General features: G+C 36.5%; 1 protein-coding gene across 5 annotated transcripts in view; it reads left to right on the top strand.

The window, feature by feature from the left end:
• The window catches only part of COBLL1 (cordon-bleu WH2 repeat protein like 1), a 192,066-nt gene that overhangs the window by 106,763 nt on the left and 57,885 nt on the right, over positions 1-27,418 (top strand). For 3 of the 5 annotated variants that reach the window (XM_056110356.1, XM_056110359.1, XM_056110357.1), the window contains 4 exons: positions 4,675-4,863; positions 20,576-20,777; positions 22,066-22,294; positions 23,098-23,136. In XM_056110356.1, coding sequence (XP_055966331.1) covers positions 4,675-4,863; positions 20,576-20,777; positions 22,066-22,294; positions 23,098-23,136 — 659 coding nt within the window. The remainder of the gene's footprint in view (positions 1-4,674; positions 4,864-20,575; positions 20,778-22,065; positions 22,295-23,097; positions 23,137-27,418) is intronic. The other 2 variants (XM_056110360.1, XM_056110358.1) reach the window with 1 other exon arrangement.

The following is a 27,418-nucleotide window of genomic DNA, read 5'->3' as shown; positions in this document are numbered from 1 at the left end:
GATGGGGTTTGGGAGCGGGTGTGACTAGTGAAAGAGGTAAGAGAGCACTGAGCATAGAGCAATTTAGGTGAGGGTAGAAGAGGAAGTGTGTTGATTTGACTTATATTTTTATTTTCTTTCTTTTTTTCTTCCCTTCCTTTTCCATTTCTTTTCCTTTATCCTTCCTTCCTCTCCCTCTCCATTCCATTCTGTCCCATTCCCTTCCTTTCTTTATAAAGCTGGCCTTACCATTTTAATGTGGATAAATTTTGTCAATAGAAAAAATAAAAAAGAATTTGTCAGTGGATTGTGGTATGTAAAGGAGGTTGTTTTGTTGTTGTTGTTGTTGCTGTTATTGTTACAAATGAAGGAATTGTGATTTATTGAGACAGTTGAGAAGGAAATATTTGATTTGAAGGATCTGGGAGGAGTCATCTGAAGTTAAAACAGTAAACTATTCTAGCTAGATATCTCTACTAGATCTAAACTAGGCCTTGTGTTTATTAGTTTTAAATAAATCTGAATTAATAAATCCCTGAAAATAATCATGCTGATCAGATAGTGTGTTCAAGTGTTTTATAGCTATAGATTTTATATGTGAAAGTGCAATTATGTATTTTGAGTGATGATTTAAATTTATTTATGGCTAATATAAAATATGATTTTTCATTATACTGTTTTTTATTTGGTTTTCTTCACATAGAATGTTATGTCAAACTGCTTTATAAAGTTTTTTAAATTGATGGACTCATTTCTTACCTTCTTTGACTTGTGGAATTTTAGCCAACTATTTGATTCTTAGAGGATTATCTTCTTTCATGACTCCATATACTTTCCTCTGCTTGACATGTCAATTATTTCTTATCATTTCCTACAAGTGCCTCTCTTTTTTCCAAAGTCAATTCCTTTCCTTTCTGTAAAACATTTTTTTAATTCTTAGAAGTGTTTATCTTGCTATGAGCTTCCATAGTAGCAACTTCATACTCATCAGAGAAATCATCAAACTATTACGAATTTTGTGTATACCTCTCTGTCCTTTGGGGACACAGTCATTATGAGTAAAACCTGGTCTTAATCATCTTTACACACTTAACATTTAACTGAATTACTTCATGACTGTCTGTTGTTGACAACATAAATCCTTTTTGAACACAAGAGCATTTAAGTCCTGCAGATTAACATTTTAAAATTTACATAGTGAGACTGAAAAATTAATCTTGTCACTCTTGTGAGTCTTTTCTAAAGTTCAGTGTAGGGTTATAGGATGTGGCTTAGCAGCAACATGCATGCATGAAGCCTAGGTTTGATTCCCCAGCACCACAAGGAAATTTAAAAAATAACTTTTTTAAAAAAGTATAATGTATTTTGGGGCTGGAGCGATAGCACAGCGGGTAAGGCGTTTGCCTTGCAAGTGGCCAATATGGCCAACCCGAGTTCGATTCCTCCGCCCCTCTCAGAGAGCCCGGCAAGTTACCGAAAGTATCTCGCCAGTGCGGCAGAGCCTGGCAAGCTACCTGTGACATATTCGATATGCCAAACACAGTAACAACAAGTCTCACAATGGAGACGTTACTGGGCCCACTGGAGCAAATCGATGAACAACGGGAGGACTGTGACCATGATAATGTATTTTTGGAGGCAGGAGAGATAGTCTAGTGGGCAGGGCGCTTGCCTTGCTCATGGCCAACTGGAGTCCACTCCCAGGATCCCTTATAGTCCTGTGGGCCTCATCAGGAGTGATCCCTGAGTGCAGAGCCAGGAATAAGCCCTGAGCACAGCCAGGTAAGACCCCAAAACCAAAACTAAACCCCCAAAGAGCAACAAGTTCAATGTATCTTTCAAATTTTGTACTGAAAATTTAAGAGCTGATTACTTTCAAAACAGTGTGCAGTGTAAGAAAGCTAAGTTTGTTTTTCACAGTACCAACTATATAAATGTGTTTAGTTTGTAAAACCTTAAATTCTGAAAATACTGAACAGCTAAATGTTACTTTTTTTTTTTTTTTGGCGTCACACCTGGTGATGCTCAGGGGTTACTCCTGGCTCTGCACTCAGGAAATACTCCTGGCATTGCTCAGGGAACCTTATGGGATGCTGGGAATGAAACCCGGGTCAGCCGTGTGCAAGGCAAATGTCCTACCTGCTCTGCTGTCGCTCCAACCCCAAATGTTATATACTTTTTTAAAGACCCCTTAACAAGTTTTCTTTGGTTTTTCTCTTTATCTGGGCTGGAGCGATAGCACAGTGGGTAGGGAGTTTGCCTTGCACGCAGCCAACATGGCCTACCCGAGTTCGATTCTCCCTCTGGGAGAGCCCAGCAAGCTACCGAGAGTATCTCTCGTCCACAAGGCAAAGCCTGGCAAGCTACCTGTGATGTATTTGATATGCCAAAGACAGTAACAAGTCTCACAATGTTACTGGGCCCACTCGAGCAAATGGATGAACAACGGGAGGACAGTGACAGTTTCTCTTTACCTAGTTCATGATGAGAAGGCAAGATAAAATTTTATATTTTTTTTGAATATAAAATTATAACATTTCTTTTTCTAAAAGTTATTAATCTTTTGTAAAGGTAACTTTTAAAAGCTCTACTATTTCTAACAGTGGTAGGGTGTTTGCCTTGCATGCTGCCGGCTGGCCGACCCACCTGGGTTGGATTCCTCCACCCCTCTCGGAGAGATAGGCAGTCTACTGAGAGTATCTCTCCCACATGGCAAAGCCTGGCAAGCTACCCTTGACGTATTCAATATGCCAAACACAGTAACAACAAATCTCACAATGGAGACGTTACTGGGCCTGCTTGAGCAAATTGATGAACAATGGGAGGACAGTGCTGCAGATATGTATATGCCATTACTTATACTTATTCAATCAAGTCATTGAATTGACTTGTAAAAACTTTTAAGATACCTCTAACTTCTATTTTTAGAAATAAATTTAAATGACATCACTGTAAGATAAACAGTTGCAAAGTTGTCCATAATTGGGTTTCAGTCATACAGTTTTCCAACACCCATCCGTTGACCAGTGTACATTTCCCACCATCAATGTTCCCAGTTCCCATCTTTCTACCCCTCACCCCCATCTACCTGAGGTTCATGTACATCATTTTAAGTACTTTCAGTACTCAGTTCTAGTCCAGAGTGATCATTTTCAATTGTCATTGTCACAGTGGCCCCTTCTCTATCCTAAGTGCCCCCCCCACCACACCCCTTGTAACAAGCTTGCAACCATGTGCCAGTCATCAGGGCCCTCATTTCTAATTTCCTTGGGTAATAGTCTCATACTGTGCTTTTTATATCCCACAACTGAGTGCAATCATTCTGTCTGTCCCTAACCTCCTGACTCATTACACCACTCAGCACAATACTCTCCATGCCAATTCATTTATAAGCAAATTTCATAACTTCATTATTCCTGGTGACTGCATAGTATTTTATTGCGTAGATGTACCATGACTTCTTTATCCAGTCATCTATTCTCGGGCACTTGGATTATTCCAGATTTTGGCGATTGTGAATAGAGTTGTAATGAACAAAGAAGTGCAGATTGCATTTCTGCTGTGTTTTTTGGGGCCCTTAGGGTATATTCCCAGAAATGATATTGTGGGGTCATATGAAAGCTCAGTTTCTAGTTTTCTGAGGACTGCCCCTATACTTTTCTGAGAAGGCTGGCAAGTTGGCATTCCCAACAACAATAAATGAAAGTCCATTTCTCCCCACATGAATGCCAGCACTTCTTGTTCTTGTTCTTTTTTAATGTGTGGCAGTCTCTGTGGTATGAGATGATATCTCATTGTTGTTTTGATTTGCATCTCCCTGAATATTAACTATGTAGAGAATATTTTTATGTGCCTTTTGGCCCTTTGTAATTCTTCTTTGAAGAAATTTCTGTTCTCCCCATTTTTTGTTGGTGTTGGATTTTTTTTCTTGCAAAGTTCTGTCAGTGCCTTATATATCTTTGATATTAAGTCCTTACCAGATGGGTCTTGTGGGCTGTCTTTGTATCATGGTCACTGTTTCTTTTGAGATGCAGAAACTTCTGAGCTTAATGCAGACCCATTTATTTATCTTTGCTTACACTTGCTTTGTCAGTGGTATTTCATTTTTGAAGATACCTTAGCTTCAATTAATGGGGTTTTGCCTACATTTTCTTCCATGAACCTTACGGATTCAGGAAATCTATACTTTTTTAATAGTTCATGTATGAATTGTCCTAATTAAGTAGCATTAGACATGTTTATTAGAATAATTATTTGTAACATTTCTTATTTAAGAAAAATGTAATTTCTTATAGGAATTTTTAAATATAGGCAGATATAAAAAAAACTGCTACTGAGAGTAATAGGGGGAGAGTTACCCATGGAAATCTTTTGCATGTACTGTATTGCGAAACACTTGTGTTAGAGGGATTTTGAAGGATAGCTATGGTTTCAGCTGGGTTTTTTTGTTTGTTTGTTTGTTTTTTATTACCAAGGAATGTAGACATTGTTGAAATCAAATAACTTATCTGATTAAGAAGAATATTCCATCATCTGTCATAAAATAACAGTTAACTTTTTAGTACCTTTTCTTATTGTAAAAAATATATAATATGCACATGCATGCATACATATATTTTGTGTTTTAAAAAGCTTATTATAATATGTTACTTTAAAAATACACATTTTTACTTTCTGTGTTTCTTTTAATTTTAGGAGAAAACCAAAAGCCAAGGCTCCACTCCCTCCAGCTGACAGCAAATGCACAAATGCCTCTGTGGTTGATGATTCTGTAGAGTCCTCTGCTTTCATCATGGAACAGAAAGAAAATTTGATAGATAAAGACATTGAGCTCTCAGTCATTCTGCCTGGGGATATTATCAAATCTGCTACTGTTCATGGCAGGTATGATGGAATGGAGAAAATTCCAGGGCTTCTGTGTCTACTTCTGTCATTGAAGCCCTCTGTATATATATCTTTAATACATTTTTTTTCTTTGACAAAATACTACATTGATCACTGACTTCAGTTATCTTACAAAAAAAAAATTTTTTTTTAAGTACTAAAAGTTTTCTAACAGTTGTTTGCTGCTGTTGTTTTGGGCTACATGTGACTCTGCTTTCAGGCTACCCCACCGGCTCAGGTGACATTGAGGATTAAGCCCAGCCTCCCACTAGCAGGCCATGTGTTCTGGCCCTCTGATTTATCTCTCCAGTTCCTTTCATGGTGTTATATGAGTTATATGAGTATTACAGATTCCACAACCCCAGCAGATTGCTCTGGAAATTTTGATCTATTTTACATTCTGTTATCCATTTATTTAGTTAATTAGTTCTAGTTTGGGAACCAAATTCAGCTGTGCTCAGGGCTTACTGCTGGCTCTGTGCTCAGGGATCATTTCTGGCAGGGATTTAGGAACCATATGGGGTGCCAGGGATGGAACTTGCGTTGGCCATGTGCAAGGCAGAGCCCTACACATTGTAATAGTATCTCTTTGGTTTCAATTGTCCCTTATTTACTAAGTTGGAAGGGAAGGGCTGCCTGCCCTTGGGGATCTGTAGTGCAGTAGGGAGACAGGGAGGACTGGCCCCAGGGTTCCCACATGCACCGCATGTGTTCCAGCCCTTTAGTCCATCTCCATGGCCCATAAGATACATTTAAAAATAGGCTTTCCCAGAAGAATGATAAGCAGAATATTAATTTTGTAAGTCAGACTTCCAAAACAAACTGTGACCAATAAGAAAATACTTTCCTTTCCTCTCCAAATTATTCTTTAACTTATAAACTCCATTCCTAAAGTTAATTTTGCTCAAGTTATTAACTATTCTTAAAATGCTGTTCTCCTGTTTATCAAAACATAGAAAAACCTATGTCTAAAGTTAGCAAAACTTTACTTCTTTGAGTGACTCAATTTACTAAAAATGTGAGTGCATTCTAAATATAAATGTAAAATTAAACTTTAACCCAGCAAGAAATGAATGTATAATTTTTAAGAAACTGATCATTTTAATACTTGTATAGAAATTGGGAAAATGGGATAAAGCCAAGTGTAATTTTCCATTTATTTTTAAGTGGAAAATTACATGAATTGTATGTTTGAGTTTGTTTCACCTTCTGCCCATTTGTTGTCGGGAAACCTATTTTAGAAATTTAAGCTGTATTATTCTTACTATAGTAGGTATGTGTTTAGAACAAAGGAATGAGTAAGCAACATTTTGGGTATTGTATTCTTGTAAGGCAGTTTTATCTAGAAATTCAAAATTAATTTAAGAATGATCAGGATAATGTATTTTTTTACAAATTATTAGTAACATGAAAATAGAAAAGTTTATCATTAGCAACAGTATTATATGTTAAATTCACATTAAACTTAAGTAGAGTGCATTTGTCTGTATGACTTAAAAGCTGTGGAGGCACGTTACAATATTTAGGAGGCAGAGAAACCTGCAACTGTCCTTATGGGGCCTCTACCTTAGACAGAGATAATCACCAGGGTTGCACCTCTTTTGAGTGAAGTTGGTATTTTCAAAGTTGGAGTTAGTGACCTTTATTTTCAGTCCTTGAATTGCTACCATTGACTTGTTTTTTAAAGTGGTAATGCTAATGGGTGTAGCTGGGGATAATAAAGGTGATTCATTCCCCTGTTTTGTTTTTTTCCCCTGAATTCAAAACTGTATTTAAAAATAAAATTGGGGTTGGAGCAACAGTACAGCACATAAGGTGTTTGCCTTGCACATAGCCAACCTGGGTTCGATCCCAACATCTAATATAGTCCCCCAAGCACCATCAGAAGTAATTTCTGAGTGTAGAGCCAGGAATAAACCCTGAGCATTGTTGGTATGGCCCAAAAACCAAAAAGAAGAAAAAAGAAAACTAAAATATATTGTCATTTTTCCTTGATTTTCAGTGATGCTGACAAAGCCCCATCTATAACTAACTCCTCACACTTTCTTTTCTTAAACCTTCCATCCATCTGTTTATATCGCTCTCTTCTCTGCTGTCTGATTAAAAAGGATATTTAATATTCAGTCTTCTGGGTTCTTTGCATTATTATTATTTTTTTAACCTTGATGACTTCAGTATTGAATCATTGGCTTTTCTGTTTGTCCATCACCTATCCTGTCACCCATCACCATTTTAGACTTTGCCCCCACTTTCTGCCCTTAACTAACTCTTTTCTTGAAGGAACCACCACTGTTCATTTTCTGTTTCAGTCAGAATGATGTTATTGCCTCTCTTCAGCTTGTGCTAAAATCTCAGGTTCCCTTTTGGAACACAACCTTTTTAACATTTAGCTTGCCCACTTTCATTTTTTGAATTTTATTTGTTCTTTATCCTCATTTCTGAGCCTAATTTTTGATTGTTCTTCAGGGTGCTCTAATTGTGTTCAGATTTGTGTTCACATTTCACTTCTGCACCAATCATTTCTGCTGCATTTGTTGGCATAAGGACCTGCGTTTTTCTCACTTTCTTTAACCTTTTACTATATTTACCTTCCAGACACATAAACCTGTGTAATTTTCCATCAATCAGCTTTAAAAAAAGAATCTGGGCTGACAACTGTTGTTGAATTTCTTCAGTTTTCTTATCTATAAAAATGTTTTATAACAGAATTGTTATTGGGATTAAATGAAATATTATCAGGGCCTGGCACATATTGTCCTCCTCCATTTCCTATTGCAAACTGCTTTCCTTAACCCTGGGCTCCCCATTTATCCTGTACTCGCTGATTAATCAGGCTAAAATACCCTCTTTATTAGGCACTACCTTTGATAAAAGACGACAGCAGCAATTCAATACCAGTTGAAGGAAGTCCAAACTCCCAAGCCTTCAGACTGGGACACCTTGTTTTCTTCTCTGAAATTAAGTAGGCTTTTCCTTTACTGCCTCTGTATATTTTAAGCCTCAGCCGCATGACGCTTAGTTGTACATCAGATACTTAACTTTTTGCAACTCATGTCCTAACTTCCCACCGTTTCTTCATTTAATTTAGTTAGCTCAGGTGACAATTTGGGGGGAAGGTGTGGTTTTGAGCCCACGCCTTGTGGTGTTCAGGGGCCACTTCTGGTTCCTTGCTCAGAAGTGATCCCTAGTGGCATAAATGGTGCTGTGTTGGTCGGATGCAAGGCAAGCACCTTAACCTCTGTGCTATTTATCTCTTTCTGACTTTTTTTTTATGGAAAGACTCAACAGTATTCCTAGATTTAGCAATACCTCTTTGAATGCTACTAACACTTTATACCATTGATGGTTATCATATATTTTCCTGTGTTATTATTTGTGTGTAGATCTTACTTTCTTGACTAAGCAATAAGATACCTGAAGCAATCATTGATTTCTTTTGTAGCACTTGCCTTGGCTTCTTATAATAGACATTTAATAATTTAATTAACATAGACATTCAATAAATTAATTAATGTCAAAGTCGGTTTTCTAAACCCTTATATAAGGGAGTTTTATGTCAGGGCCTTAAATGTAAGAACTAGCAAATTAAACAGTGTTCTTGAAATAGGCATTTGGGTCAAACTTGGTTGCTTTGGGATCTTTTGTTTTTCTTAATCTTTATTGCATTTGGGATGAGGTTATACCCTGTAGTGTTTAGGGGGCTACCCCCTGCAGATATCACCAAAAGTCCTGTGGTGTCTGGGATCAAACCTGGAGCTCCTGTATTCACAGCATGCTCTCCAGATATCTGAACCATCTCTCTGGCCCCAAGATATTTTAACTAAAGATCCTTTCCAGGTAGAAAGAAAGGTAAGAACGCCCAGAATGAGAAGGCCCTAAATTCTTATAGCTTTAAATATTTTTGTTTAGAGCTGAAAAATTTTTCTGAGTACAGAATTTCTTTTTTAATGTCAGTGTTTTTGCTGACTTAATTTAGGGAATTTATTCCTAATAGTTTCATTGTATAGACTAACTCAGGTTGTAGACCCTATGATCAGTTTTTTATACTGTTTATGATTAAAAATGGTTAGGTGATTCTGAATATCTTAGGAGTCTGTTTCTAAGTATCTTGAGAGTGATTCTATATATTTTGAGTGCCACTCAGGATAACTTAAGAGTGTGATTAGGGGTATTGTGAATGTTGCCACTACTGCTTGTGCTTTACTTAAAAATAACCATAGGGCCAGAGAGAAAGCACAGAGGGTTGGGCACTTGACTTGCTTGCTGTTGACCCTTGTTCTGCCCTTGACATCCCTTATGGTCCCCTGGGCACCACCAGGAGTGATTCATGAGTGCAGAGCCAGGAGTAACTCCTGAGAATTACTGGGTGTGGCCACAGGAGTAACTCCTGAGAATTACTGGGTGTGGCCAACCCCCCAAAAAAGCAAAAAATAAATGATAATAAAATATTATCATAAAGTTTGTCAATACTAAGAACAAAAAGAAATGTTTCAATTGAAAAAATACACTTTCTGAAAAACGTGATTGCTCGAGGTGACTTGTTATGACATATGACATGAAATAAAATGCTCTTGTTGCAATGAAGGAACTAGAAAATTCTCAACAGAATCTTATCAAAGAGACTGGGAAAGAGTAATTAAATGATTTTAAGTATATCCGTTTTTTTAGATAAAGCATACTTCAGTGTTACTGTAAAGGGTCTCTACTATAACTTCTTGAGATATATTTTGTAATTCATCTGAATATTTCTACCTTACATTGATTTTGCTTGCATTATTTATATACAGTTTAAAAAACTAGTAATATCAATATTTAGACCAAAGTTAATATTTAGCAAATATATTCTTCTTTTCACTTTGAAAAACATTTGTCTTCAAACATATATTTGGGGAAGATTTTGAGAGCATTCCTTCTGTCATCTTTCACAATACAGGCAGAGGTATGCTCAGAATGTTCCATTTGTGAGAATGTGAACGGACAGCATTATCTTCAGAAGAATGCTCTGTTTGTACATTGGTTTTTCACCAAAGAGCTTATTCAGATTAGAGAACACAATAAGGTTGGAAGTTTGTAAAAGAATTTATGCTCAGGTTGAAACTAAAGCTTTGTTATCTTGAATTAGGTTGCTAACCTCCTGCATTAATAATTATTTGAAGGCTGATGGTATTTTGCATGTGTGAAACCCTGGGTTTGATTCCCAGTACTGCAAAATAATAATATTAATAGTAGTAGTAGTAGTAGTAGTAGTAATAGTAATAGTAGTAGGAGTACCGGTCTGGAGCGATAGCACAGTGGGTAGGGCGTTTGCCTTGCATGCGGCTGACCTAGGTTCAATTCCTCCATTCCTCTCGGAGAGCCCAGCAAGCTACTGAGAGTATCCCACCCACATGGCAGAGTCTGACAAGCGCCCTGTGGCATATTCAATATACCAAAAACAGTAACAAGTCTCACAATGGAGACATTACTGGTGCCTGCTGGAGCAAATCAGTGAACAATAGGACAGTGCTACAGTACTACAGTAGTAGTAATAGCAGCAGTAGTTTTTCAATACCAGACCTTAGTGATGCTGTTTTGTTTAATCACCTACAGTTACTTTGTATCTGCCTCTTTCATTTACACTGAGATTAGCTGCAGTGCCTTTCTTAAAACTCTTCTGTATTTCTGTATCTCCTGTCATTGGATCAAAGGATGGGAAAATTAAATATTTTTATAAACAATCCCATGGATGCTGCTGTGTATGTGTGTGTGCATGAGCATGATAGGTATTTCCAGTTCTTCCCTCTTATTCAAGGTTTGGGTAGTCCCAGTTACCCTCAACCAGCTATTCCAAAATAATACATAAGGTTTTGGAGAAAGAGATCATATTTACATAATTTTATCATACCATATTAATATAATTGTTCTATTTTATTAATTTTTGTTAATATTTTAGTTTCCCTAAGTTATAAATCAAGCTATCATAAGTATTATAGGAAAAATATATATTATACATAGGATTTAGTATTATCCATTTTCAGAGAGCCCCTGGTCTCAGAACTTATACCCTGCTGATAAGGGGAAGTAACTGCATAGATAATGCATACAGAAGTACAAGTCTACATTTATTTATTTGTAGTTATGTGTGTATTTGTGTATACACATACCCTGGTAGAATAAATGACCTTTTTCACCAGACAAAGCAATTCTGTGCCTTACCAGCAGGGGGTGTTAAAGCTTTTCAGAGACAAGTTGCTGAGGGGCTGCCCTATTCAGAAAATGCGCATCACACATGTGCATTATGAGAGTACCTTCCAGTACTTGGGAAAAGTTAGCTTTCATATAAATTAGTTTATAGATTATTGTATACACTAAAGAAAATTAGGAAATCTGGGGGAGCATTAATCTATCACTATCTTACCTGTTAATGCCAGGTGTCTGTTAAGCATTTACTTAATTCTTCACTGTATATATATATAATATTCCTTTTTCTTCTTTTTTTTCTTTCCCCAGAATAAGACATAAATGTCCTGTTGAAAAATTCTAGAGAAAAAATTTGGTATTAATTTTTGTATTTCACTCTAGAATATTCTTTGACCGTACCAGCACACTTTCTTATAGGAAGGAGGAATAAAATAAGTACCTTTGTCATAAAGGAGATTTCTCTTTATGCACTTATTGTAATAGCAGCTTGTTTTGATTTGAGCAAATAGGAGAATGTTATGAGTAAAAACACCAAACATAGAATTTGCAATGAAAAAAAAAAAAAACCCAAGTCCTAAAAACAAGAAAAGTAACTTCTAGACTTTATGAAAACTCTGATGATTCTTGGAGGATAAAGGGAGGATTATGGGGGGGCTGAGTGATTGTCTAGGGTGTTTGCCTTGCACACGGCTGACGCAGGTTTGATCCCTGGCATCCCATATGATCTCCCAAGCACCTCCAGGAGTGATCCCTGAATGCAGAACTAGGAGTCAGCCTTGAGCTCTGCTGAGTGTGGCCCCCAAAACAAAGACAAAGAAAAACAACAACAAAAGGGAGAAGCGTGAAGGAACGAGAGTGAAGAGTCTTTTCAGTTGTGCACTTTTAAACTGAAACTTAGGTGGTGAGTGGGGTGATAGTAATATAAACATTTAGAAGTTTGAAGGTCACTGTCACTGTCACTGTCCTCCCGTTTTATGCTCGAGCGGGCCCAGTAACGTCTCCATCTTGAGACTTGTTGTAACTGTGTTTGGCATATTGAATATGTCACGGGTAGCTTGCCAGGCTTTGCCGTGCAGGGGAGATACTCTCGGTAGCTTGCCGGGCTCTCCGAGAGGGGCGGACAAATCGAACCCGACTCGGCTGGGCTGGCTGCGTGCAAGGCAAATGCCCTACTGCTGTGCTATCGCTCTAGCCCAGAAGTTTGAAGGTAAATCCTTGAGATTCTTTAGTGCATAAATAAATATAAGGAAAATTCCCAGGCTCTATCATTGATTCTAGAGCTTATTGTGTGACCCCAGTAAAGTCACTTTAGCTCTCTGGGTGATGTCTGTAAAATGATTCAAGGACAATCTATGCACAGGACTGGATTGGGTGCGTCAGATAATTAGTTTAAGTATTTTCCATGGAGTGCAGCGCCACCTGTTGGGAATAAAGTGCATTATGAAAAATGACACAGCGTATCCGGTCAATGTGGGTCATTTCTGTTTATACAAACAACATGGTACCGCATCAGTATGGATCTCAGAATGTCAGAAGTTAATATTATATTAGCATGTACTTAAAATGTCAAATAATTACAATGTAAAATTGAAGAAAAACTGAAAATATACTGTTTGGTACACATCATGTTTTAGATACTTCTGTTGTGATTGCTTAAAAACTTATAAAATTGTTTATATTATGAAATGTTAAGTTATTGCTGGGCTGGAGTGACAGCGCAGCAGTAGAACGTTTGCCTTGCATGCAGCCAGCCCAGCCGAGCCAAGGTCGATTCCTCCACCCCTCTCAGAGAGCCCAGCAAGCTACAGAGAGTGTCTCGCCTGCATGGCAAAGCCTGTCAAGCTACCCGTGACGTATTCAATATTCGATATGCCAAACACAGTTACAACAAGTCTTAAAATGGAGATGTTACTGGGCCCATTCGAGAAAATCAATGAACAACGGGAGACAGTGTTTTGTTAAGTTATTGCTAAGCATAACAGAACAGTACTGCGTGGTTTTTAATTACTGAGACTTAAAATTTCTGTAATCTAAGAATTAATCCTAGGAGGGTTACTCTGTTTTCTTTCCTATCATACCTCACATTGTATTGGAGAAATATGGAAAATATATATAAGCTAAAAATGGTAAGCTATGTAATTGTTAAGCAGATTATAATGATCAGAAATAAGATAAATGACATTTTATTCATGCACACACATATGTATATATTCATACACATATGCATACATGCCTATATTGACCTTGTGGAATTTCTATGTGTGTGTTTAATAATATGCCATCATACTGTAATGTTGACTTGTAGTCAACCTTTTTTAGTTTTACCTTTTTTTTTCTTTTCTTTTTGGGTCACACCTGGCAATGCACAGGGGTTACTCCTGGCTTTTCACTTAGGAATTACTCCTGGCGGTACTCAGGGAACCATGTGGGATGCTGGGAATTGAACCTGGGTCAGCCTGGTGCAAGGCAAACGCCCTACCCGCTGTACTATTGCTCTAGCCCCCCCCCCTTTTTTTGGTTTTAGTTAATGATTTCTAACTTTCATGTCAGAGAAATTTTATCTTACATATTTGAAAATCCTAATTAGGGGGAGATATAGTAGTAATATTTCTGGTTTTGATTGGGGTATGTCTGAGTTACTAGGTATGATTTTAAATCATAGATTATATGAGAGTACTTATTTAGAATTAGCCTTAAACAAAATTCAAAGACAACAGACCAGGAGTTTAGTTTAAGATGGTGATTAAAAATAAGCTTTCTTAAATTGTGTGTTTTCAGTATTTGATATAAGAATTTTTGCCAGTTTAACACTTAATCTTGATTATAATTATTTTTAAACCTTAATTTTTATTATTTTCCTTACTAATGTTTCCTATAGTATATAATTCCATTAAGCATTCCCAAATTTGAGATTTCTTGTATTTGTTTTATGCACTAGATGCACTTCATTTCACACATATGCACAGTCATATTTAGCAAGGTTGCTTTATTTCCCACCTCATAACTGAATTTTGTAGGTTAGCAAAAGATAAATGAACATCAGTAACAAAATCTTTTCTAAGAATTCCATCACTAAATCTTGACAGTGGTTCATTCATAAGGGACAGCTAGAACTAATCCAACTCCATTGAGCTTTGAAGATTTATTGAAAATAACATATACTGTTAGATATAGGAGCAGAGTTAGAGAATCATAATAAGATTTCACAGTTGAATTCCTTGTCAGGAACTTGAAGTCCATGTAGTCATGGTCAGTACTTTCCATATATTTTTATTTTCTCTGGCAGTCATTGTTTTCACTTGCTCTGCCAGAATGATTATGAAACAGAACCCCTTTATTCTCAGAGTTCCAATGGAATAAGTGATATGACCACTCTGTTTATAAGGAAATCTGTTTTACCACCTCTGGGGTTTGGAAATTCATTAATGCAGTTGTTGAACTTCTTGCTGTTCCAAACACTCCGGGGCGAATTATTTCCTGAATTTTTCATCTTTAAAACATAAAATGAAGTCTTGACTTACCCAGTGGGTAGAAAAATGAGGACAAGATTACCCCCAGTTTATGTCACAAATGGAAGGAAGCTCAGAAGATTTTAGGAGGTGGTTTCTGATGGCATTCATCTATGAAGAACTAGCAGGTAGCAGGCTACAGACTGGGCCCATCCTAAGCACTGACTTGTAGGATGGTGAAGCCATATGAAAATGAAGAAGTACCACATGTGAGGTCCTTGTTCTAACCCTAACTGCTTCTTCATTTTACAGATGCTTTTTATTACATAGCTTCCTTATTCTCACTTTTTCATTTATGTGTGAGTAGCTTCTGCAGTAGTAGTAGACTTACGTGAAATAATTGTTATAAAATTGTTACAGGGATTGATATTTCTTTCTACAATAAATTGGTAAATATCATGAGGCTTCATTTCAAAGTGAGTTTTAAAAATTAAAAAAAAATTGCCCCTCAGAAATTTAATTTACTTGAAAAAAGCCTATAAATTCAAAGCAGACTTGGGGTTGGAAAAATAGTTCAGTGGGTAGGGTGCTTGCCTTGCATACAGCTGACCCGGGTGTGACTGCTGGTACTCCATACGGGATCCAGGGGTGATCCCTTAAAGCACAGAGCCAGGAGTAAGCCCTGAACACTACTGGATATAGCCTCAAAGCAAAACAGGGACAAAGCAGACATTTTCTTCCTTTTTGCAGTTCTAGGGAGCTAACCAGAGCATCATACTTGCAAGGCAAACTGTGTACCCTGTTCCTGCAAAACACGCTCTTTTTTTTAAAATTTTTCCTTTTTTGGGTCACACCCGCCGATGCTCAGGAGTTCCTCCTGGTTCTGCACTCAGGAGTTACTCCTGACAATGCTCAGGAACTATATGGGATGCCGAGCATTGAACCCAGATTGGCCACGTGCAAGGCAAATGCCCTCCCTGCTGTACTATCACTCTGGCCCCAAAACACACTCTTTAGTAGCGCTGTAGCACTGTCCTCCCGTTGTTGTTCGATTTCCTCAAGTGGGCACCAGTAACATCTCACAACAAATTGTGAGACTTGTTGTTACAGTTTTTGGCATATCGAATATGTCACATGTAGCTTTCCAGGCATTGCAGTATGGACGAGATACTCTCGGTTTCTTGCCGGGCTCTCCAAGAGGGCCGGAGGAATCAAACCTGGTCGGCTGCAATGCCCTACCCACTGTGCTATCGCTCCAGCCCACACTCTTAAGTAATGAAACAAATACAAAATCAGAAGTGGTAGTATAGTAGAGGGAGAGATTATTTCATTTTTGGATAAAGAATTGAGGATAAAGTATGATCATCATCTTTCTTTCTTTTTCTTCTTTTTTTTTGCTTTGTTTTGTTTGGGGATCATACCAGCTAGAGCTAGGGGTGGGGGACAGGTGCTACTTCAAGGTCTGTGCTCAGTTCCTGGAGCTGCTGAGGGGACCCTATTTTTCCAGAAGTTGAACCTGGACAATTGACATGTGAAATATGCACTCAGTCCATTGAGATACCTCTCTGGCCCTTCCTTTCAACTTTCAATAATGTGAATTGGGTTTCAGGTAGATGGTTAACATCTGCTTCTGCCTTAGCAAACAGGAAAACAAGGGAAGTTTCTGTAGTGATCTTGTGGTTAAACCTATAAGCCGACTGCTATTAAGCGCATCAGTTCATAATAATTATCTCAAACCAAAATTGTTGTATTTAGTACCGGTCTTTTGGCATCCAGGTAGATAATTCCAAACAACTATATTTAAGAGATGATTTCATTTTTTGTAGGTGTACTCTGTGACTAATCATGACAGCAGGCCCATTCAGTACAGGGCTTACTTAAAAGTTAATGTCCTACTTTTGTAGTATGATCACTCTTTCAAGGTAGAGCCAGACGGTAATTCCCACCTTCAAAATCCTCTAGGGCAGGGTCATCTCCTTTGTGCTTTTAGTGCCAATTGCTGAAGCTTTAATTAAATACTTCAGGCATGTGAACTGGCTTAGGTCATTGAGACTATTTTGGGAAAAGGTCTTTCTTATGTAGCGCTTATATCCCACCTTTCTGTAAGGACGACAGACATGACTTTTAGACAAGGCTAGATAGTCAGGTTTGTTAAAAGAGAAAAACGGTTTTGTTTGTTTTAACATAGGATTCAACTACTTGGCCTTCTCCTATTTCGAGTCAGCACAGAGATCTCTTTTATGTTGCCTGCCATGGGATTGAACTCATGACTATTTAAGCAGAATCGTCTAATTGATCATTGATTCCTGTAAATGTTTTGTTCAGCACCATTGCCTTTACTGTGTGCCTGAACTTAGATTAAGTCCTAGGAATGAAGATTGGTAAAAGTTATGCCATTGAGGAATTCACATCTAGGTATTAGATAGCTAGGTAACATCTTTTTTTAAAATTAATTTATTTATTGAATCACTGTGAGAAAAGTTAAAAAGCTTTTAGGTTTAAGTCTCAGTCATACAATGATCAAACAACCATCCCTTCATCAGTGCATATTTTCCACCACCAAGAACTCCCATATTCCCCCATCCCACCTCTCCCGATGCTTGTGAAGCGGATGATTTCCACTTAACTCTCTCTCTCTACTTTGATTACATTCATTATTTCGACAAAACATGCACCATTATTATTTGGAATTTTCCCCCAACAGTCAGACCTGCTGAAAAGCATTGTGAAATAATTTGTTTTCTATTGCTGGTTATGAATAACCATATGATGATTTTGGATTTCTGATATTTTACTAGTTATATCTAGAGGAATTTCTTGCCAAAAGCTGCATAGTTATGAGATTGGTTTGTGTGCCTCTGGGGCCATGGCCGTGCTGGAGAGCCACTCGTGGGGGGCAACTCTCAGCATTGGCTGGGCAGGAAGGACATGCCGGTTCCACACCTCCCCCCCCCCCATCCCATGAGACCGCAGTTGCCCTGTCACGGCCGGCTGTCCAATAAGCTCTGGGGCAGTGGCCACCATGCCGCCTGGGGGTGGGGGGGGGCGGAAGAGACTGACACCCTTTCCCTCCCAGGGGGCACGGCCCCATAGCTTAATGCATAGTCCATTCACATTTCTGCCAAAAGCTGCTGGGCTCCAGAATTAGATCCATGTGCCTCTGGGGCCATGGCCATACTGGAGAGCTGCTCGTGGGGGGCAACTCTCCGCCTTGGTGGGGCGGGAAAGACGTAGATAACATCTTGAAGTCACTCTGCTCCTCAGTTTGTAGATAACATTGGTCCAAATTCATCTTCTGCTTCTTTCTGTTCTGCTCTTTGTTTTGGAACCATACCAGTGGTGCTCAGGAACCACCTGTGCAAGGATTGATCCTCGAACTCTTCTGGCCCAGGATCTAATTTTAATGCAGTTGCCATTGCTTTTGCAGTTAAAAAAAAAGTTTAGTTTGACGTAATCTAGTCTGATTATTTTAATGTTGCTTTTGTTTTTCTTTGTTAATAAGGTAAAATTATTGCTGAGCCAACTCTCCGGCACTGTCTTTTACCTTTCATGGGGATTCAGCCTCCTTTATGACTTTATGATATTATAGAGATTTCTGTTCTTGAACCTTTGGTTCAACTTTATATGTTATTTTCTAATTCTTATTTTCTGACTACTATACAGGAGCGATAGCACAGCGGGTAGGGCGTTCGCCTTACAAGCGGCCAACATGGCCGACCCGAGTTCGATTCCTCCGCCCCTCTCGGAGAGCCCTGCAAGCTACCGAGAGTATTCGATATGCCAGACACAGTAACAACAAAGTCTCCAATGGAGACGTTACTGGGCCCGCTCGAGCAAATCGACGATCAACGGGAGGGCCTTTACCTTTACCTTTACCTATTAACCATTGCACAAGTTACCAGGACTGTAGTGATTTATTTATGAGTCACTGTGGTAAATTTCATAAGCATATCACATAACAATGTCTTTTTCTTTTTCTTTTTTTGGCTGTAGTGTCATGAAGGTACTCTATGACTATAGGCCCTACTCTTTTTAGAGTGCTTTTTGTTTACTTTTAATTTAGACAGTATTAGTTTATAGGACGATATATGTTATAGGAATACAATTTCATACTCAAAACTTGTTATCAAACTTTGAGTATGTGTTTATCTGTTTGTTTTTGAGTTTTGTGAATGCTTTATATGTTGAATATCAACCCTTTGTCAGATTAAATTGGCTGTGAGTACTTTCTCCATTTAGTAAGAAGTATTTGAATTTTTTGTACTATTACCGGATTAAAAAAATTTATTGGCATTGCCTACTGCGAATAGAAGTTGTGGCCTTCCACATGCAGAGTAAATGTACTATCAAAGAGCGACACCTTGGCCTAGGATCTATTTTTAATTCAGTTGCATTGCTTTCAAAGTGAAGAAATGTTTACTTTGATGTAATCTATTCTGATTAGTTTAATTCTGCTTTTATTTTCTTTGTTAATAAAGTAAAATGATTGAAGATGCCTCTGAAGTTAGTGTCATGGAGCTTTAGGCCAACATTTTCCTTGGTGCATTTTGTAATTTCTGGTCACATTGTTGCCAAACAGCTTTCCCAACAATATTTCAGGGTTTCCATCTTAAATATGAACTAGTAGATTAGGATCACAAGACATGAGGAAAGGACATAAAGCAAAATGTTCTTAGTCTGCTTTTCTCATGGACTGAAATTGAAGAAAAGATCAGATCACATTGCTTTGTTGATGGTATAAATAAAAATACAACTCTGTGCTATACGTAGAATCAGTGGAAAGAGACATCCCAAAAACCTGGGACGTTTTTGCTTCTCTAAATTACAAATTGAGTGTATAATTTCTTAGAGAAATAGGTTCTGTGCTACTGTCAGTATGTGAAATTTAATCACTACCTGGAGTTACTTTATGTGGGCCAGAAAGAGAGAGGCCAACAGACTCAATGCATAGTTTGTAAGCAGGGTGCTGGCTTTGGAGCCCTAGCACCTCTGAGTGTACTGAGCATAGCCAGGAGCATCCCCCCACCCCCGCCAAACACAATTCTTGACGTGGCTACAAATCACTGAGAGATATGGCCAAACTCTTTACCCCATTGAAAGAATAAAGAAATATTGCATTTCTGAGATTACTTTGTTTCATTATCTAGCATATAATCCCTGCCAAGGACTGAATAGTAAGCATATTAGAGTTCTGAATGATAGAGTCTCAGTCTTAACTCAAATTTGCTGCTTTAACACAAAAACTGTCCTTGATATTATATCATCAAATGCTAATAGCTCTGTTCTAACAAAACTGTATATGTGTGTGTGTGAGTGTGTGTGTGTGTGCGTATGTAATATTTTTAAAGCAGACCCACTTTGATCTGTAGGTTGTGATTTGTTGATACTTGAGTTATCTAGTAGAGTATTAGATTTATGAGTGCAGGTATACTAATCATTTATACTCTGTGTACTGTGTCTAGAAAATACTAAATATTGTTTCAAAATATTAGAAATCTATACTTCACATTATGACATTTCTGACCACCGCATGCAGATGCACGCTTCTTTTTCTAAATAATGGAATTTGTTCTTATATTTCATTCTTTTGATAACATTGAAAAACCCAATTCAAAGGTTAAAGACTGCCTATACTGTGGCCATAGTGGTAGTACAGTGGGTAGGGTACTTGCTTTGTGGTCAAGAAAACAAATCAAACAAGTAGGCAAAATGCCAGCATTCCTTAAATATTCTGAAAGAACATCGGCTAAACTTAGTGGCTATTCTTATGTAAGAAAATGATTTACTTGTTGAAGTACTCTAAGTAAAAAATTCATTCAGATTTCTCTTGAAATTTATAGCTAGACTACGAGACAAATAAAATTTAACTTTTATATCTACACTAGAATTATACTCTCTTAAATACAGCCTTAATTAATTCAGTACTTCTGTGCTAAAATATTGTATAGTTAGATTTTAAAGCTACTATCAGAAATGCTATTTGACAGTTTTGTTTTTGATCCATTTAAGACAGTTGGGCTTCAAGAAATGCTTTGCCATTGTTTTTATGAATCTTTATAATGAGCTTTACTCTTGTTTTACAGTAAACCTATGATGGACTTATTGATATTCCTCTGTGCACAGTATCACTTAAATCCATCAAGTTACACAATTGATCTTTTGTCAGCTGAAAATAACACTATTAAATTTAAGCCAAATACACCAATAGGAATGTTGGAGGTGGAGAAAGTAATTTTAAAGCCAAAAGTTTTGGATAAAAAAAAGCCTACACCTATTATTCCAGAGGTAAGAATTTTACTGTTAATTTTGTTGTCTTGTGGCTGAAATATTAAGGTTTTTTTAGTTATTATATGTAGATTAATTAATAAAAAATAATTTTGCCAGTATAATCGACTGTGAACATGGCTTTTTCTTATGCTCTTTTTTTTAGGAACTAGGTGTTATGAATCCTTGGATTAATTAATATTGGGGATTACTTTAGATTTTAAAATCTAAAAATATATGAACTATATTTCATGTGTATAATCACGTTTCTAATTTTAGGATTTAATAAGTTACAGTAAAACGATAAGATGATTAAAAGGTTTCATACTCTTTCAAGTGAGCTATAATGCCAGAAACATCAACTAAAAAATCTTAATTCTGAGTTTGTAGTATAGAAATATAAATAATATTTAGTATTTTACTTTGTAATCCTTCATTTTTTGTGTGTGTGGGGCGGGAAGGGTGGGCCACACCGTGGAATGCTCAAGGATCATTCCTGGCTGACTTAGGGGACTATAGGGAATGCCAGGCTCTCCAGTCAGAAAAGAATGTTTTGGGCTCACAACCACTGGTGTCCAGGGCTTACTCCTGGCTCTGTCCTAGGCATCCCTCCTAGAAGTGGTTGGGGGCACTATACTCAGTGCTAGGGATCGAACCCAGGTATGTTACATGCAAAGAAAGTGCGTTCCAGCTCTCCTATATCCTGTACTCAAAAAAACTTTTTTATTGAGGCAACTTTAAATATGTTGAAGATAAATATTCCACATTTAAAGGGTAGAATAAAGTATGTTCAATTCTCTGATTTTATGTTTGATTATTTTCATGTAAATATTTTAAGGGGTAAAAAAAACAGCATCCGTAACACTGCATATAGGACTTTTATGTTTGAGGTCTAAGCAATAGTACGGTGGGGGTAGTGTGTCAGGAATTTGCCTTGCTCACAGCGGACCAGTTTCGATCACAGGAACTATGTGAGTTACTGTTACATCCCATGAGTGCCAGGTGTATACTGCTAGATGTGGCCCAAAATCCTAAAATAAAAATAAGGCTTTTTTTTTTTTTGCATTTTAAGCTGCTTGAGATGCAACTCTTGAGAAGAGTTGTGACTTTAATAAGTTTTTTAAGGAACAAACTGTTTCTAAAAATCTGCTTTGAATTTAGAAAAGAATTTCAAAGAAAATAATTACCAGGATAGAAATATGCTATTTTTGTATGTCCAAATAACTATGGATAATTTCATGATTGTAGACATTATTATAGAAATATATTTATAAAATAATTGTATAACTATGATTTTAATCTGTTTTAGAAAACTGTGAGAGTCGTGATCAATTTTAAGAAAACACAGAAGGCGATTGTGAGAGTTAGCCCGCATGCATCGCTTCAAGAACTTGTACCCATTATATGTAGCAAATGTGAATTTGATCCATTACATACACTGCTGTTGAAGGATTATCAATCTCAGGATCCCCTTGATTTAACAAAATCTCTTAATGAACTGGGACTAAGAGAATTATATGCAATGGATGTCAACAGAGGTAAGACGTTTTACTTTTTAAATCGATAGGATGTTCATTTTTTTATCTGTGTATGTATTGTGCTTATAGGTATTCTAAAATTTGTAATGATAAATTAATGGATTCTACTGATGGAGGTTAATATATGTCATTGGGTGGTATATGAAAAACAAAATGTAATAAAATTTAAGTGGATTTCAGTTATAGAAATTAAAATAAAAACTTGTTTTTCTTAAACGTTATCCCCATTATATACTTTTCCAAATAATAATAAATATTTTGGTATAATTTAATTTATTTTTATTTTATTGGAGGTTCAAACATAAAATAAAAAATTCACATGTCAAATCACTGTCCGATCAAGTGTGAATTACAGATTACATCCCATGAAGTTGGCTGTCTTAATTATCATTCAAGTCTGGAGTTTTTTGGGAAAATTTTTCCTAATTCAGTCCCCCAAATCAGCCCTCATAAAATGAGTTAACTTTTCCCAATTTTTAAAACTAGAAATGGCTTGCAGTATTAATCTATGGAAATAACTTAGTGTTTAAAAATTAGAATGTGAAGATGTTAGTTGCTGTCATCATATATGATGTTTAATAGAGAAATACAAGCTTATTTAGTCAGCATAAATCATTTCCACTAGGAGAAATAAACTTTTACTAAGAAGACAATATACATTCTTGTATAGATAATATCAGACCTTAATCCCAAAATTGTAGTTTTATATTCCATAGGCTTCTTTAAACTCAGTGATTTTTTTTACTTGAACAGACATCATCTTTTACAGTCAATTTACCCTCTTTTACCCCCTCCTTCTGTAGCCACTTCTGTTACTGCCTTCAATAAGTCATCTTTACAAGGTAAGACATGAATCGGTAGAAACAAAGTGTATCATGAAATCTCTATTTGTAGTGAGTAAATTGAAAGTAATCTTGTTTACCCATTTTCTTAACATTACTAATGAGTACATCTGTGAGAGATTTTAAATTTAAAATGTGTTGGATTTTATTTCCTAAAAACATTATCTAAAGTTCCCTTTTGGTTTCTTAATATTTCATTTTAACATTAGAAATATCATTTTTATAATGTATAACACTTTTCTGACTGAGACAATAAAATTAGATTTTGCTAGGATAGTTATTGGGTACAAATGATCATAGTTGTTGGTTCCAGGTAAGGATCTGTTAATTTCTGTTGAAAAATATTCAGAATAATTAGGCAGTATTCATTATGGAAAATATTGTAGTCATGATGGGCCCAGCAATAGTATATTGCATAGGGTGTTTGCCTTGCACGCAGCTGACCCTGGTTTAATCTCTGGAATCCCATATGGTCCCCAGACCACCTTCAGTAGTTATTCCTGAATGCACAGTCAGGAGTAACCTTTTAACATTCATTACCAGGTGTGGGCCTAAAACTAGAAAAAAAAAAGACAGTAGCCATAAATATATTTATGAATTTTTTTTATAACACAGACAATGCTTCAGCTAAACTGAGTCTTTAGAGTATATATTTAATACAGAATATTTAATACCATAAAAAACTTTAATAGTGGTTACCTTTGGGTGATAAGGCTTAGGGTGACTTTTATCTTCCTTTGTTATTGTAGAATTTTATAATAGGAATTTATTATTTTCATAGAGAACAACTTTATTAAAAATATCCAATAATAATAAAATCTGAAAGTTATTTTTTGCTATTAAAGAAGGATAGGCTCAGATAATTACTGTAATAATTGTCACCTCAAAAAAAAGAACTAACAAGCTATACAAATTGTATTACTGGAATCTTTCTTTACTACTTTCATTTTTCTTTTTGCATAATGTAGCTCTCAGTTTGAATAATTAAACCTACATAAGTAATAGTGTGATTTTTATTGGTGCTTACCACAAAGAATAACTTACGCAAAGGAGTTGAAAATTCTTATGAAATTTATTCATTTATTTCTTATGGGGGTACATCCAGCCATACTCAGGGCCTAGTCCTTGACCTGTACTTGAAGGTCATTGCCTGCAGTGCTTGGGAGACTTTACAGCACCTGATTGAACCCTGACCTCCTGAGCACAAAATATGCAGTCAGCCTATTGAACTCTCTCTCCAACAGTTTTTTACGTCTAAAATAAATAGAAGCTGGTGGAGGGATGGGTACTTGATCATTGTATAACTGAAACCTAAGCATAAAAATTTGTAAGTCTATAACTGTACCTCATGGTGTTTCACTAATAAAATAAATAAATAAATAAAAGATAGACATTTAATTCTCAGTCTGCACTTACATTCAAAACTAATTGGATAGGCTGATGGGGGAGTTGGCTCTGTCTAGACCTCACTGATTATTTCCATAATAATTAAGAGTTTGAAAGAAGTGAGGAAGGATAGACCACCTCAAGCTCTACATAATAGGCTTTCTCCAGCTATTTAATTTTGATGTGAATTATTATTATTATTATTATTATTATTATTATCATCGTTATTATTTTTTTGTGGGTCACACATGGCTGTGCACAGGGCTTACTCAGGGATCTCGGGGATCTCCCCTGATACTGCTGGGGACCATATGCAATGCAGGCTTCACACAAAACATGTGCCTTACCCACTGTACTATTTATCTATCCAGCACAGACATTTGGATTGTTTTGAACCAAGTTTACTTGAGGCCTTGCAGGTTCAAGAGTAACTTGACTAGGCGACTTTAATTACCCAGAACAATAAAACAATGATAGTATCCAGTTGCAGAGTTATTTCTAGAAATAACCTTTTATTGGAAAAATGTTCCCATCTGGCAGAGGAAACAAGTAACTATAGAGCTCCTGTTTCTTTTGCCTTGAGAGTCCCCTTTTCTCTTCCCATTGCCTCAGGCACTATCCCGTTCTTCAGTTCAACATGAGTGACTTTGCTTTGCCCATTTACTCTAGAATTTATGTCCGTGTAGATTTTTGATGCATATGTAATTAATTTTGTTCCTTTTTACTAGTGGTCTGATATTAATTTCATTGCTCTACCAGTCCAAGGAAACAGTGGCAGTTCATACCTGTCAGTTGTAATTGGCTTTTGCTCCTAATTTTGTAGTTGTGTTTTTAGCCCAAATCAAAGTCTATATTTTTCCTAGCTTTGTTTCAAAATAGTACATGTATTGATTTCTAATATTTCTTTCAGACATCATAGTATGGGATTTATTGAGAATATTAAACTTTGTGAACATAACCATAAAATAATTAGAATAGGAAAATCTCTTTTTACTATGTCAGAATTTGCAAGGTAAATCCAAGTGCTATAAATGCCCCTCATATAATGCTATAAACGTCTCATCCAAAGACATTTAATTTATTGTGGTGAAACACACTCAGGGATGCTCAGGGGTTATTTCTCCTGGCTCTGCACTCAGGAATCAGTCCTGGTGGTGCTTCGGGGACCATATGGAATGACAGGGGTCAAACCCAGTTGTTGGCCACATGCAAGGCAAGGACCATACCCATGGTACTGTCTCTTCAGAACCAACACATGCTGAATTTTACATGCAGTTATTTATGACCTCTGTTCAGAAAACAGGAGACCAAATTATCGGTGTTGCTAAGTAAGTTTTAGTTCTTGTTGATATTTAACTCCTACTTGGAGGATCCCTAATCTAAAGTTTTAAGAGAAGACTTAGGGATTAACTAGAATAAAGAAAGTCTCAGTAATTGGTATTGCTTTACCAAAACTCACTACATGGAATAAAATATATTTATTTTATTTATAATGTGGCACCATGTGAATTTTACATCTACTTCTCAATTAGATTTAATTATATACCTACATTTATTAGTGAATTCTATTTTGAAATAGTAATAATTCTTAAAAAAGAATCAGAGTTATTATAGGTCATCTTTAAATGAATATTAGCTTCAATTTATCTTTTTCTTTTGTTTTGCTTTGGGGGCTATACCCAGCAATACTCATGGGATTCATCCAGAGTTTATTTCTCTTTGAGTGTTCAGGAAACTACATCTGGTGGCCAGGAATGAACATGGGCCTCGTTCATGCTCTCCAACTCTTTGAGCTATTTCTGTGACCCCAATTCTAGCATTTTTAATGCCTGTGTGCTGTGGTGCTAGTTATTCAAACTCTTTGGTCTCCTAGTTTCTCATATGTATAAATAGAGTAATACTCCCATTTCTTTATATCACAACTTATTAAAAAAGCTAAGAATGGGAGTTTATAATACCTAGTTCACAGAACTTTTCTGAGAAAAGAATATAACATGAAAAAATAGTAACCATTAAGCATCATAAACACGTTCACTATTACTAGATGTTAATATTATTAATAAAGTTGAGGCTGGAGTGATAATACAGTGGGGTAGGGAGTTTGCCTTGCACACAGCCGACCCGGGTTCGATTTCCAGCATCCCATATGGTCCCCTGAGCACAGCCAGGAGTAATTCCTGAGTGCAAGCCAGAAATAACCCCTGCGCATTGCCATGTGACCCAAAAAGCAATATATATACATATATATTATTAATAAAGTCCATTGTACAGAAGCATATTACTTACTTGACATTTGAAATATCTGATTTATGAGGATTTACTGTGTGACAGTTATTTCTTTTTAATATTTTTGAAATATACTACAAATTTATCCTTAGCAGTGTCAGCTATCTTTGCTTCCCCTGAATGACTCCTACTTTTTCATAATGTATGGTATTTTTAAACAATTTTTTATGTGAAAAGCATACAACTATCCTCAAGTATAAGCTGTTTAATATTTAAATGTATTTAAGTCAAAAATATTCTCTTGTTTTTCTTTAGCCATAATCCACAAATTTTGATTGGTATGATGGCATTTAGCTAATGATCTTTTATTGTGATTTATCTCAAAAATCATATGATTCTTGCATCGGTTTGTATGTAGCAGGTGGTGATGGGGATCAAACACAAGGCCTCACATTCAAGGCAAGAAACTTAGCATTGAGCTGCATTTTCAGCTTAGATCTGTTTGTAAAACTTACAATCCTCAATCCATAATGTTATTTTCAATGTATTTGTTGTAAAAACCAGGCAATTTATTTTTAAAAATTTTTACACTCATACTTTTGTTCATAATTGTGTAAACACACAAAAAAGGGGCGGGCAAGGGGGACGGCAATGGCCTCTCTCTCCCGCC

Source organism: Sorex fumeus, unplaced genomic scaffold, assembly GCF_029834395.1.
Source record: "Sorex fumeus unplaced genomic scaffold, SorFum_2.1 ptg000009l, whole genome shotgun sequence".
Taxonomy (NCBI): domain Eukaryota; kingdom Metazoa; phylum Chordata; class Mammalia; order Eulipotyphla; family Soricidae; genus Sorex; species Sorex fumeus.
Note: the sequence above shows the minus strand (reverse complement) of the source record. Positions and strands in the feature narration are given on the sequence as shown.